Source organism: Bombyx mori, chromosome 11, assembly GCF_030269925.1.
Source record: "Bombyx mori chromosome 11, ASM3026992v2".
NCBI lineage: Eukaryota > Metazoa > Arthropoda > Insecta > Lepidoptera > Bombycidae > Bombyx > Bombyx mori.
The window spans coordinates 37,524-51,496 of record NC_085117.1 but is presented as its reverse complement, the minus strand read 5'-3'; the positions used below and the strand labels follow the sequence as shown (position 1 = coordinate 51,496).

The window sequence follows — 13,973 nt, the reverse complement described above, 5'->3', positions numbered from 1 at the left end:
GCGTGGTGGCGGGCCCGGCGACCCCCGCACCTACCTGGCGCCGCGGCTGACGACCTCGCGCGACCTCCGCCCCGGGTCGACTGGCGGAGGGAGTGTCCGGCGGGCGGAGTCCTCCCTCGGGGGCGTTCCCGGTGCACGCCCTCCTCATCCAATATTTACATACGCGACCGGAGCCCCGGGCGGCCCGTCGAGCTCACAGCACTGGAGACACGAGCTATTAGTTGTGCCGTGCTCTCTCCGCGCTGTCCGCACCGGCCAGGTTGTCGGAGGGAGGCTGTACAACTATTGTGTCATTATCAGTACCTACCCTGTTGAGACTGTACGAACGTCAAAGATTCAACGGCACACACAAACAAACACACACACAGACCAAGCTAATAAACCGCGTTAAAACACAGAACGACTTCATTTCTCTGTCACACCTGGTTAGAACGTATTGAGTTCGATATCCTTGACTGCGGAAGGGATACAGTTGACCAGGATCACGTCATGCGGTCGGCTCGTAACTCCTGTGCAGCCTCACGACCCGGTTACTTGACCTGTGAAGTCGTGACACTCTTCGTATCATATATTGATGTAATTATCTCTGTGCTACTGACCCCCTGGTTCCCCTCAGGGCACGTCCAGCCTAGTGCCCGATCCGGACTTACTAGAGTCAATAACCCCTTCACTGTTCACATAATTTAGAACTTCATTTGTATATTTAACGCCTTGCAATATTGGCACGCGTTTATTGTCCAACAGCAACGGTCTGCCGTGAACTCAGAAATTCAGATTATTTACATCCTCCTTGAGGATATTTGCAGCACGCATCCTGTCAATGTTATGTCAAACGCCATAAGATTACATTAGAAAATTTCATATGGTGATTAAGTTTTTTTAATTTTCCTAGTTTTCCGCGTGATTTTCTTATATTTTTCTTTCATAAGAACCTTCTCCTGGCAGTAACCGACACAACAACAAAAGAATTAGCGCAATCTGTCCAGCCGTTCACGCGTGATGTCGCCATGTCGTCACCAAGGGAAATAGGAATTCATTTTTATATATACATATTGTATAGACTATATCGTATAGACTGCCGTGAAGCAGTAATGCGTTTCGGTTTGAAGGGTGGGGTAGCCGTTGTAACTAAAACATGAGACCTTAGAACTTATATCTCAAGGTGGGTGGCGCATTTACGTTGTAGATGCCTATGGGCTCCAGTAACCACTTAACACTAGGTGGGCTGTGAGCTCGTCCACTCATCTAAGCAATAATAATAAAAAAAAAATTACTAGCTGTACCCGCCCGCTTGGCTGGGCATTTAAAATTAACATTATTGTTTATATTCATTATTACAGTTTCTTTATAAAAAAAAATGAACTGCCCCTTCCCATCTTAAACCAATATTTTCTTTAATTTTTTTTTACTTTTAATTGAAAAACTAGATACAATGTCATGTGTGTCTGATGAAAATTGAACTTCGTTCACGAGTTATTTCTTCTCAGTTTGGATTCGATATCATAGTTTAAAAAAATCAGGACGTCCATTGAACTAAAACTAAAAGTACAGCTAGGTACTTCATTTGAGGCTGGCTCCTTGTAACGACCTGTATGATCAGAAATAGGTTTACGACCTGCATCAATAACTAACTTATAATTGTTTATATTTTGAGGTGGAATACTTTCTATAACATATTTGAAATTTTCTAAATAAGGTTTTCCTTCCTGAAGCATATTTTGTACAGAGGATGTCAAATGTTTATCTAAATTATTGTAATTTGACATCCTAACATTAATCTGTTCATTATAATCAGATATGAAATTTATTTGAAGAAGTTTCATTATTTTCAGGAAGTAATATGGTCTTATCAAATGGTAAACTTGTCCCTGAACATTTAAAAGTTGGTATAAAGTTATCTTCAGTTAAAATATTTGCACTGAATGATGTCATTTGGAAAGCATTGTGGTGAGGTCTGATAGATTTTCAAAATGCATTTGATTTTACACGCGTTCCATCGAGTAGCGATTGTAATATCTCTCAAGGCAAACGTTCTAGTTGTATTATGCCAGCTGAGCAGCATGACCCTTCACATTCACCAATCCACTTTAATGCCTTACAACAATTAAAAATATTAAGCTATTGCATAGATTTTATCGCGGGCCTTGAGGCGCGGCTTGAGAGTGGAATCCAGAAATTCCGTAACGAAAATAACCTGACACCCCCACTACGCCTACTATGTAGCTCGCGTTCAACACATTCGCACGTCACGCTGGTGTAGTGTTTGTGAATAAGCGCGCGGCGTGACGTCGCACTGCATGCGCATCATGAAAATTCTGTCCATCTCTCTCGCGCGCGGTCTAGCTTATGAGTGTGAAGGGGACAGTTAAAGTTTTGCTTTTGTGAATGTTTATAAAAATTGCGTGGTCTTATTTTATTATTGTTTTATTATTAAATTATTATTATCTAATTATAATTGCATAAGTTGATAAAAATGCAATGTAATAGCTTTACCGCGGCAGTCCCCGACACGAGTGTCACACGTGTTTTTTGTCATTGAACTTAATTTTGATTCTTGTTTATAATCAACCGTAGGATCATACGAAAATCCACTATTTATTTTTACTTTCCAAAGAACTTTTTTTCATTCGTCGTAATCTTCTTTCCTTTTTTGTTCCTTTTTTAATCTATTTTCCGTTTCATCTGGACTTTCACAGGCACGGTTGGCTTTCATATACTTTGATTTAGACGTTACAAAATTTAATTTGGACATTCCTTTTGTAGGCATTTGTGACTACAACAAATTTATAATTGGCAAAAATTAAAAACATGTTTTTAATATCTTTATAAATCAGTCAGTTGACATTAGTTAAAATGTTTGTTTAGGTTAGAGAAAAACAAAGTTTGAATGCTACTGAAAAATATTCATTTAACAGTGTAATTTACTATAATTAATAATAATAGTAGTTAAAGTACATGATAATAATAATAATCAATTATAAGTTGATAAAAGCTGAAATTTTTAATTTAGTGTTTTTGATCATTAGCGCCTCCACAACAATCCCGATTCTGCAGGATAGTCGTCGGAGCACCATGGTTCCTGAGGAACGTGGATCTCCACGATGACCTGGAGCTCGACCCCGTCAGTAAGTATCTTCAGTCGGCATCGCTGCGCCACTTCGAGAAGACGGCACGACATGAGAACCCTCTTGTCGTGGCCGCTGGAAACTACATACCCGATCCGGTAGACCGAATGGTAAACAGTCGTCCTCCTGATCCACTAACGGTGCTTTTAGGTACTTCAAGCAGCGGTCACCGTTCTCGTCGAACCCGTCGCTTGCGACGAAGGGCTCGACGAGCGAATTAACCCTCAGACACAGCTCACTGAGTTTCTCGCCGGATCTTCTCAGTGGGTCGCGTTTCCGATCCGGTGGTAGATTCTGCGAAGCACTGCTCTTGCTAGGGTCAGTGTTAGCAACTCTCCGGTTTGAGCCCCGTGAGCTCACCTACACACGCTAGGGTAAGCTGACATAGCCTGTCAAGGCTATCAGCATAGGTAGGAAAAAAAAAAGCTCCACAACGATTCTCATCATTAATGCCCCACAACTGGTGTAGGGAGTCCAACACTCATATAAATATTAGCCTAACTATGAAGTACATGTATTTTCTACATGGATTTGTGGCGAAATTTGTGATTATAGTTTTTTTTTTTTTTTTTTTTTTTTTTTTTTTTTTTTTTTTTTTTTTTTTTTTTTAATTGCTTAGATGTGTGGACGAGCTCACAGCCCACCTGGTGTTAAGTAGTTACTGGAGCTCATAGACACCTACAACGTAAATGCGCCACACACCTTGAGATATAGTTCTAAGGTCTCAATATAGTCACAACGGCTGCCCCACCCTTCAAACCGAAACGCATTACTGCTTCACGGCAGAAATAGGCGGGGCGGTGGTACCTACCCGTGCGGACTCACAAGAGGTCCTACCACCAGTAACTACGCAAATTATAATTTTGCGGGTTTGATTTTTATTACACGATGTTATTCCTTCACCGTGGAAGTCAATCGTGAACGTTTGTTGAGTACGTATTTCATTAGAAAAATTGGTACCCGCCTGCGGGATTCGAACACCAGTGCATCGCTTCATACGAATGCACCGGACGTCTTATCCTTTAGGCCATAACGACTTCAAGATGTATAAAATACAATCATAATAGTGTACAAACTTGCAATTCCAATTAATTATAGTCGAATTTCGACTACTGCGGGACCTCTAGTTGATAATAATTCGAAAACGTTACTTTTTAAAAAATAAACTCAAAGAATTCACGATCTAACATCAAGTTAATTCAAGTTAAACTACAAAATATATGTAGGTAAGACGCGCCACCGTAGTTCAACTACCGTGCAACTACCAACCGTGAGCATCGTCCATAGTTGCTGCTATTATCGTGACTGCTGAGTACTTACTTTTTATACAAAATATTAGTTTATACACTTGGCGGTTGATTACATTATCGTCTCGTTTGGGAATCCCGGACCGAGTGGTATAAACACGACCAAGGGCAACACATCTCTTGTTTTGTTCAAGTAATGCGCAGTTGCGAAAAAAACCCAGATAAGTGTTTGTCGCGTTAACGCGTGACCCCAGGCCCGCGCCCTGCGGGTTATCGGAGGCGCCCGGGACTCGGCCCGCAGCGAGCGAGCGTGTTAGCAACTGTAGTTCCCTCCCTTGATAGCTTCGACGGGGCAGGCAGACAGGTAGCTGTGACAAACAGACAGACCGACTCGCACATACAGCGACACGACTTCTAGCGGCTGGCTACAGAGCCACCGAGCGCTAAAACTAATTTCAAATTGATTACATGATTACAAAGTCATTGCGTCGATAACTTTGTTCAGAATACTCCGCGAAACCAAGACGACGTCGGGCACAGTGCATTCAACTTGAAGTAGGACAAGTCTTGTGCCGAGAAATGTGTTAAGCCTGAACTCCGGTATATTAGGTGCATTCGTCCTGGGGCGAAACCTCTCATCAAGTCGTTATTTTATTCAGAAAATATAATTACAAAAATAATGTATGTATTTATGATGAACACAAATCCTCTACGTTAATTGAGTATAACGTACAGGGCATACGCGTCAATACTATAATATATGAAACATCACAGACTTAATTCGGCTTTAATAAACCCATTTTATTACACCCATAGAGTATAAAACATCGAATTATAATCCAAAAACTCAGTAATAAAATTAGATCGAGAATACATTCGGAAGGCAGCGGCTTGGCTCTGCCCCTGGCATTGCTGAAGTCTATGGACGACGGGAACCGCTCACCATCAGATGGGCCATATGCTCGTGCGCCTACCAGGTTAATAATAAAATAAAAGAAGAAACATTTAAATCAACAGCGCACCACGTCTGCGATACTCGCAGATACTGTAGAGTAGGTCCCACGCGGACACTGACACTAACAGTTGACATGCCTTACAACAGTTACAACAACTATTATACGGCCCATTTATTCCAAATCCGTTCGAGGTCTGTTAATTTACTATAAAATTAATAAGCTGTGTCGCAACACGGGCCGGGCGTCGCGCGCCAGCCGCAGCGAGAGCGAGCGAGCGAACTGACTAGCTGTCTCTGTTACTTTCTTGGAACTCGTCATCGTCTTGTTAAACGAATTCAAACTTTAAAACTTGTCTAATAAGAAATAGAAAGGTTTCTCGTGAGTACTAGTTAAAAGTTGTTAAGCCAAATAGAGTATTACGTCTACAGTAATAAGTCTAAAATTCATTACGTCTCGATTCATCGACGTGTAAATATTTTTTTAGCAAACTTACATCTGCGTATCGAAGATCGGTTTCGCGGTGCGTTGCCGCCGAGATCTTGGAATCGCAGCAGCAAACAGACTCGGTTTTGTCCGACATCCGCATTAAGAAAAAAGTGTTGTCAGCGCTTGTAAAAAAATTATTAGTAACCATTTTAAGAAATTTATTAGTTACGCGATTGGTTACAGGGCCCACGGTCGACCGGGCGATTGTGGACGTTTTTATTGCTTAAATGGGTGAACGAGCTCACCTAGCTCACCTAGTCTTAGGTCGTTACCGTAGCCCATAGACATCTATAACGTAAATCCCGATACCCACCTTGAGACATGAGATCTAAGGTCTCAGTTTTAGCAGTACAAGGGCTGCCTCACGCTTCAAACCGAAACGCATTATTGCCTCATGGCAGAAATAGGCAGGGTGGTGGTACCCAACTATACGGACTCACGAGACGTCCTACCACCAGTGATAGTGGCAGCTGGATGAAGTCGCTCACCCCCAGGGATGAAGATGAACTTTCGGACCGAAACACAAGACTGTACGCAGTGGAGAAGGGGCAGATGGCGGTCGCACCTTCCAGAGTATGCGTGACATCTGCTGCACTCTTGGGATCATTCTTCGAACCGCCTCTCTCACACGGTTTTTGTTATTCTCTCTGTTATATGTAGTAGGACTCACTTCTCAAAAGATACAAAACAACTGTTATTGTTTTATTTTTACTTGAAAATATTTTTTATTACTTTTTTATCAATTTACGAGCAATATCGTGTCGGATTTTATAATAAAAAATTACAGGCATTTATTCATTGAAACATATTTATTTAATCATTGCTAAAGCATTGTTAATTAGCATAATTCTAAACGAAGAATCGCAAATTGCACGCAAAAGCGCATTGCAATTTGCGAGACATTCAATCTAAAATATATTTAAAAAAAACAAGTTAGGCTGTAAGGACTCAGTCCATTGCATGCTTGCAAGAGCAAAACTTTAAAAAAAAAAAAAAAAACCAGTTTTATTTAATGTTCGTCGAAACTACAAAAAAAACTTGTTGAATTGGCAACCTCGCCGTTCGTGGTACATCACCAACACAAACAAATTACAAAACCAGTTCTGTGCAATCGCTGCGTGTTGGCGGTCAGTCGCGCCCTCCGTCCTGTCGAAATATCGCTTCAAAGTTATCGTTCAGTGCAGGATATTGTTACCGATTGTTACAGATGTGATAAACAGTGTCAACGTGCAGCGCCGCAATGGTTCCCGACATGTCAGGGGCCGACAAACAGGTTGGTCTCCATTCGGTTCGGTGTAGTGTTCGCGATCCGTGACTCGAATACAAAAGTAAACAGACTAGTTTCTGACGAAAAAACAATTATTAAAGAATCGTCTGTGTTGTGTTCAGTGCTGTGCCGTGGCTGTAGGATGGATAATTACGTTTACCAAGTACTACCGGGCAAGTTGCGTACATCGTTCGCGCAGCCCCGACGGGCTGGGTACTTATTTATCGAGGGGTGAAAGGGCATTTGGTTTAAGTGAGTGATTTATCTTTGCAATTAAAGTTGCGTTATATTTGGTATCAGCATCAATAGTTTGACGGTTTGAATTGAACTTCAATTATATATGTTTACTTCATTCAAATAGCTACAAAAGTTTTTTTTGTTATACTTATATCTTTTCCTAATTTTAAACTTTAAATGTCTCTCCCGTGAAGTTGCTAAAGTTAAAATAAATATAGTTATAAATAAAGTTAAAATGTCGTTTAAACCAAATAAGCCTTCCACCCCTCGATATAATACATACAGCTTTTATTATTTTGTATTTTATTTATTTTGTACAGAATTATTTTTCTAATACTATAATAAACCTTTTTCAATCAATACACGAATTCAATTTTGACAATTCAACGGACATTAGTTCAAACCACGAAAACCGCTGAATGAAATGATAATATGTTGTTGTATAATAACATTCGTGTATTATTATGTAGGTACCTAGTACATGCATTGATGCAATATGCATATGTGTATGTATGTATCTACGTATGTAGTACACGCGACATAATGTACACTCGCGCACGGCTCCTTCTGTTTGAGAACATATCGTTACAGATTAATGGTTATCGTCAATGACTCGTTAATGGTGCTCCCCGGGACGCGGAGACTGCAGCAGATTCAACAGAGTCCCTGGAGGCAGCCGTGCCGGATGACTGACGGACCAGCACACAGTAATCGCACCTTTAGCCGTCTGCCGTCTCGCTCTCCCCCCGTCCCCCGCGTACCCCGCGACCCTTCCCGAGAGAGTGCGGCCGCCAGTCACAATGATATTGTGATGACGCAGATTCACTTAAGTAAATATATAAACATCCGTACATACTGCGTATTGCAGAGATAATATGTATACAGACAGTAAATGAAAGTAGTTCTCTGTTGGTCGGTGTCGGTGATGAACTAAATGTAGAAGGTAAAACATATTTAGTTGATATCAGACGAGAGCGTGTCCGCGGTGTGTACGGTCGCGCTGGTGCTGCTGCTTCATGAGCACCTTCCTGATGCAAGTCCCGAGAGCTCGCGTCTCGCGTCTCGTGTCGGACGGCATTTAGAGACCTCTTTCTCGAATGAAGTTAATTGGGGTTCAATTGAACTCATCAAAGCCGCAGGTTTCATATGACGAATGCAGCGGAGGTCGTTCGGAGCCTCTGTCAACGGAGGGACCTGGCTTTCTCTGTGTGTTCCACATTATCCCGTTTCTATCACCGCCCCGCCCGCGACTGGAGTAGAGCTCATCCACAGTGGACATGTGCCACATGTACCCGGGCGCGGCGCAGGGAGCCCCGGGCATCTGCCGACGGACCTCCCGGGCGAGTGTACTATACGCATCACTCAGTGAACGAGTCGAGTCGTTCGTTCGTGTGCATTTTTAAACACCCTGTACCGGCAGGCGGCGGCGCGGCCGTATCGCGGCGCGGTTATCGCGACACGCCGCGCGCCGCCGCCTGCTCGCCAGATGTGACGCGGGGCGAGCGGCGGGGGGCGGGGGACGGGGGCGGGGGCGGCAATGTCAAACGATCATTACAAACAATACAGTAATGCGGAGCCATTGAACTGGTCCACTGGACGAGGAAGGTTTTCTGGTACAGTGCCGTGCAAGTTTCAGAAGCCGCAAAACTATTGAGCCCGGTGATAATTCAATCTAACTGGTTCTTTTCGTTTCAGCCGTGACTTCAAAATGCTGATATTGTTGTTGCTGGCATTGGCATCGGTGTCGGCATGTCCGGAGCAGTGCTGGTGTACCGACGGCGAGGAGCTGAACTACCAGTGCAGCCGTCCCTCGACCAACTTGATTGTGGGCGCGCGGCCCAGGGACTATGTCAATATAGACTGCATGGTTAGTTAGAAGCCGGCGCCGGACTGCCTCCTCACCTCCGGGCTGCTGCCGCGGGGACTCCTCCCGTCAGTCGCCGGTCGTAGTGCTAAACGAATGATCTGGGGGCAGGGCGGCGAGCTGGTCTGCGCGGAGTTCCCCGAGATAGACACGCCCGCGACCACGCAGCTGCCGAGCCTCTCCCTGCGCGAGTGCTCGCTGCCGCCTCTCTCGTGTCTGCTGCAAAAGGTTCACGCCGAGGACGTGAAGACTGTCGTGTTCAAGAACGCCATCAACCCCCTGAACGCGGACGCCTTCAAGGGCCTGGGGATCACTGCGCTCATGATGTTTAATGCAGGTATTGAGGGAAGCACTAACGTTTGGGGGGATTATTGCTTGATTTATTGCGTCTGCCTATTTAGAGAGATAGGCAGACGACTTAATCTCTGCTGCCCACCGACACAGGCAGTACGGTGGGCGCGACCTGTCGCTACCTGCCACTGTCCACTATCGTCCATTTTAAATTCTCCACAATCCAATTTATTTCGTCTTGCAGGGGCTCAGACAACAGTCCCCGTGGACGTGCTGAGGAGTCTCCCGAAGCTGACGCACTTCCGGCTGAATGCCGGACGCAACATCACGCTCCACGCCAACATGTTCGCCAACACGCCGCCCCTCAAGTACTTGGAGCTGTCCGACGCCAAAATCACGGTGCTGCCGGACGACGCCTTCCTGGGGCTGAACGTGCTGGAGCAGCTCAACGTGTGGGAGAACGAGATCGCCAACATCACGGCAGGAGCCTTCCGCGGTGAGGAACTCCTTGGAACCCATATACCAACCACGCTAACCTCGCACTCTCGAGGCTCACTCACAGAGCATCCCTACATCACTTCCGTCTCTCAGGTCTGCACAACGTGACGGTGCTCTCCCTGAACAAAAACCGCATCCAGGCGCTGCCGGCCGGCCTGTTCGCCAGCACGCCGCGCCTTCTCAACCTCACCATGATGAGGAACTCGTTCCGGTATCTCGACTCGGAGACCTTCCGAGGACTCGATCACATACAGGAGGTGGGTTTAAGAGGCTTATGAGGAAAGGAAGATCTTCCACCGAGCGGGTGATACTGCTCGGTAGACCGACGGTCCGAATGTTGTTGTTCGGAACTTGTATATATGCGCTTTATCTTGAAAATGTCGTAAGCGAGATTCAGGCATCTGTCAATTATCTTCCGTTCTTACCCGCCACATGAGCATTCTCACACACGCTCAAGAATGAGCTGCGGACTGTGGTGCAGTACTGACCTGTCGGCCGTCAACTGGCCGGACTCCTGACGGACTGACGCTGTCTCCATGCGTACTACCTGTTGCTTTTTAATTCCAGATCAAAATCTCTAACAACGTTCCGCTTACTCTCAAAGAGGCGGTGTTCTCGAACCTCCCGGCACTGAGGACGTTACAACTGGACCTCAGCTCGATCCGCGAGCTCCCGGAGGAGTTCATCAGCAACTCCCCGCTGCGGACCCTGTCGCTCGCGCGCAACCAGCTCCGAGTCCTGCCGCGGAGCGTGCTGCGGGGGCAGACGCAGCTGACGTCGCTGACCCTGAGCTACAACGCCGTGGCGGAGCTGGCCCCCGAGCTGTTCGCCGACCTGAGGGCGCTCGAGACCTTCGTCATGGACGGCAACGAGCTGCAGGTGTTGCCGGAGTACGTTTTTTTTAAAAAAAATTTTTGCTTGGATGGGTGGACGAGTTCACAGCCCACCTGGTGTTAAGTGGTTACTGGAGTCCATAGACATCTACGACGTAAATGCGCCACCGCCCTTGAGATATTGATTTTTATGACACTCACAGTAGTGCACTCACATCGTTGTTCTGTTGCAGCTCGCTGTTCTCGGGGCTGAGGAACTTGACTACGGTCTCGTTGAGGAACAACAAGATCAGCGTCATCTCCATGAACACGTTCCAAGGGGCCACGTCCATCCGCACGCTGGATCTCTCTTACAATCGGCTGGCGTTTGCGCCGGACAGCCTCTACTCTCCGCTCAATCAACTGCACAAGCTGCAGACCCTGACCCTCGCCTGGAACAACATCACCTCCATCTACGACGACTGGCGATACGTGTTCGTGGAACTGGTGAAGCTGGACCTGTCCGGGAACGCCATCGGCGACCTCACGGTGAGTCCCGGCGGGGCTGCGGGCGGGGCGGGGGGGGGGGGGGGGCGCTGTGCAAGTACCGCACTCACTAACACAATCCCCGACGTTTCCAGGACAGCGACCTGCACTTCTTTAGCGAGGGGGTGACGGTGGACCTGCAGCACAACAACGTCTCCACGGTCCTCATGTCCGGCGTGCTCCGCGCTGCCAACGCCACCGTGCTGCTGCAGCACAACCCTCTCGCGTGCGACTGCTCCCTGTACTCCCTGCTGGACTGGCTGGCTGGCGGCCCCCGCAGCCTCAGACTCGAGGTCGGCGACACCAGGTGCGCCGGGCCCGCGGAGCTCGGCGGGTACAGAGTGACGGACGTGCCCCCCGCGAGCCTGTACTGCGCCGTCCCGTGCGGGGGCTGCTCGTGCCGCCTGGTGCCGGGGCTGGACGCCGTGCAGGGGACCTGCGCGCGTGACGTCACCACGGTCGACCCTCAGACATACGGCGTCACCACCTTCTCCCTCCGCCTGCAGCACGCCGCCCCCCCCGCGCTGGCCGCCCTCCCGCCGTACGTGCGGAGCCTCGACCTGTCGGCCCTCAACCTGACGGAGCCCCCCTGCAACGTGTCCGAGTCTCTCATGCGACTGGATCTGTCCGACAACGCGCTGGCGGTGGCGCCGAGCTGCTTGTTGCGGCGCAACGTGACGGTCCGCCTGGCCGGGAACCCGCTGGCGTGCGACTGCCGCCACGCCGAGGAGGTGGCCCTGCTCGCGGCACACAGGCACCTGGTGGAGGACTACGAGAACGTGACCTGCGCCGGCCAGGAGAGGCTGGAGCAGGTGGACGCGGCGCGGCTGTGCGACGTGGTGGTGGCGGCGCTGGTGGGCGGCTGCCTGGCGGCGGCGGGCGCGCTGCTGGTGGCGGGCGTGGTGCTGTTCCACCGGTACCGGCTGGAGGTGCTGGCGTGGCTGCACGCCCGGCGGCCGCGCCCGCGCCGCGCCGCGCCCGCCGCGTGCCGCTACGACGTGCTGGTGTCGAGCGCGGAGGGGGAGGCGGCGTGGGGCGCGCGCGGGGTGCGGGCGGCGGAGCGCGGGGGGCTGCGCGCGTGCTGGCCGGAGCGCGACTGGGCGGCGGGGGAGCTGCTGCCGGCGCGCATCGCCGCGTCGCTGCACGACTGCCGCGCGGCGCTGCTGTTCGTCTCGCGGAGCTACATGGCGTCCCCGTGGTGCCGGCTCACGTTCCTGCTGGCGCAGGCTCGCGCGGCGCACGTGTCCTCGTTCCGCGTGGTGGTGGTGCTGCTGGAGGAGCCCGGCCCCGAGGAGCGGGAGCTGCGCGCCTACCTGGCGGCGCGGCCCCCGCTCAAGCCCGCGGACCCGCTGCTCTGGGAGAAGGTGCTGTACAAGCTGCGCCCGCGACGCGCCTCGCAGAAGAAGCTGTACCGGTCGCTCGTGAAGAACGGTCTCCAACTGCAGCTGGACGTGGAGGGGAAGCTCACCAACCCCGCCTTCGTCAAGGACCACGACTGACCGTTGTTGTCTTGCTGTTTTTGATATTATTATAGTGGATACGTATACATTGACGACATACTTGTAGCTGGTCACACTCGGGTGTCCATGATATTAGAAACTGTGTAAAAAAAAAGAGGAAAAATCGATCCTGGATTTCAACGAGTATAGTTATATTTTACAACATCCAGGGTCCATCTCTTAGAATCTCTTCAGGATGCACTGAGGATAGACAGGAGTCAACTGTAACCCCGTGCCCCGTGCGTCCCAGTGTTATTATAACATACAATGCTATTATTGTATAATATATAAAGTAAGCTTGTGAGTAGGTTTGAAGTGACAAGCTACAGTGATGGAATACGAAGCAGGAGTTCATATTCCTTCACTATATCTATATCCTCCGGTAGCTTGTCGGCTTGAACTGAACTAACAAATAGACCATGTAGCAGATATATAACAGATCCTAGACACGCTATTGTTCGACTAGTCAATAATTAATATCAAATAAATAAATAGGTATGTTCTCGTCGGTGTTTCATTTCCTTGTTAACCTAGTGGCAGTGGCTGTGCGGGTACAAAGCAGTGCGAGGGTCATGAGGGAGCGCCTGGGCAGCCGGTGGAGGCGGACCGACTACACGATGACTGTAGCCAACGATCGTCCACGTGTTTGAAGTGAAACTTCTGTAGGATCGCTGAGAGTAAAGTTTGACTCGTGAAAAATTCGTTACGGCTAGAGAGAGAACATACAAGTTAGGAAGAGCGAGAGTGAGAGAGTAGACAGCGTCTCGCGACACGCTCGCCCGCGGAGAGAGGGGAGTCTACGGGCGCCGGCCACTAGAGGGCTCGTTATTAGTTTCGCATTGTTCCTGTAGATGGCAATAACATATCTTTTTAATTTTTATGGAAGGATAAGGGCTATGAAATAATTTATAATTTAATAATTATTATTCAATGGATCAGCTCGTCAAAAACTCAACGCTTTAGTGGATTTCTTTTTAAAAAACCGGGCCGTACAAAAATATTCTAAAGTTTCTTCGCATTTTTTAAGAAAATTTAACATTTTTTAATATAGTTTATTTACATTTAACTAAAGTATGTAGGTATCATTTTGTTCGATAACTTTTTGTCTGATTCTGAAGAGACCGAAACAGGTGGAAATATGAAGG

At 48.1% G+C, this 13,973-nt stretch overlaps 2 protein-coding genes across 10 annotated transcripts in view; one reads left to right on the top strand and one right to left on the bottom strand.

Annotated features, from left to right (window-relative positions):
• LOC101735723 (ETV5-related protein Ets96B) overlaps nt 1-6,139 on the bottom strand; it is a 32,345-nt gene extending 26,206 nt beyond the window's left edge. Inside the window, exons 1-2 of one of the 7 annotated variants that reach the window (XM_062670876.1) lie at nt 5,822-6,135; nt 4,446-4,740 (exon numbers count right to left, since the gene is read on the bottom strand). The gene's annotated coding sequence lies outside the window, so the exon portion shown is untranslated. Of the gene's footprint in view, nt 1-34; nt 77-4,445; nt 5,737-5,821 lie in introns of those variants that run through there. The other 6 variants (XM_062670880.1, XM_062670878.1, XM_021348993.3 and 3 more) reach the window with 6 other exon arrangements.
• A 225-nt stretch (nt 6,140-6,364) lies between these two features.
• Nucleotides 6,365-13,333, top strand: LOC101735584 (protein toll). Of its 3 annotated transcripts, none has more exons than XM_038014179.2 (8): nt 6,365-7,087; nt 9,014-9,185; nt 9,294-9,519; nt 9,718-9,969; nt 10,065-10,228; nt 10,539-10,861; nt 11,038-11,332; nt 11,425-13,333. In XM_038014179.2, the coding sequence occupies exons 2-8, from the start codon at nt 9,027-9,029 to the stop codon at nt 12,826-12,828; spliced, it is 2,823 nt and encodes a 940-aa protein (XP_037870107.1). In that variant the 5' UTR covers nt 6,365-7,087; nt 9,014-9,026; the 3' UTR covers nt 12,829-13,333. The 3 variants fall into 3 exon arrangements, with proteins under 3 accessions (XP_037870107.1, XP_037870103.1, XP_062526857.1); XM_038014175.2 differs by having other exon boundaries at nt 6,365-7,294; XM_062670873.1 differs by lacking the exon at nt 6,365-7,087 and adding an exon at nt 8,173-8,931.
• The last annotated feature ends 640 nt before the right edge of the window (nt 13,334-13,973 follow it).

What these genes read in the sequence shown, in the direction of transcription:
- LOC101735584 (XM_038014175.2), top strand. Translation starts at nt 7,224, where the DNA reads ATGGATAATTACGTTTACCAAGTACTACCGGGCAAGTTGCGTACATCG. An exon ending in GCTCATGATGTTTAATGCAG is followed by an intron (nt 9,520 to 9,717) that starts GTATTGAGGGAA and finishes TTCGTCTTGCAG; the next exon opens with GGGCTCAGACAACAGTCCCC. An exon ending in GACTCGATCACATACAGGAG is followed by an intron (nt 10,229 to 10,538) that starts GTGGGTTTAAGA and finishes TTTTAATTCCAG; the next exon opens with ATCAAAATCTCTAACAACGT.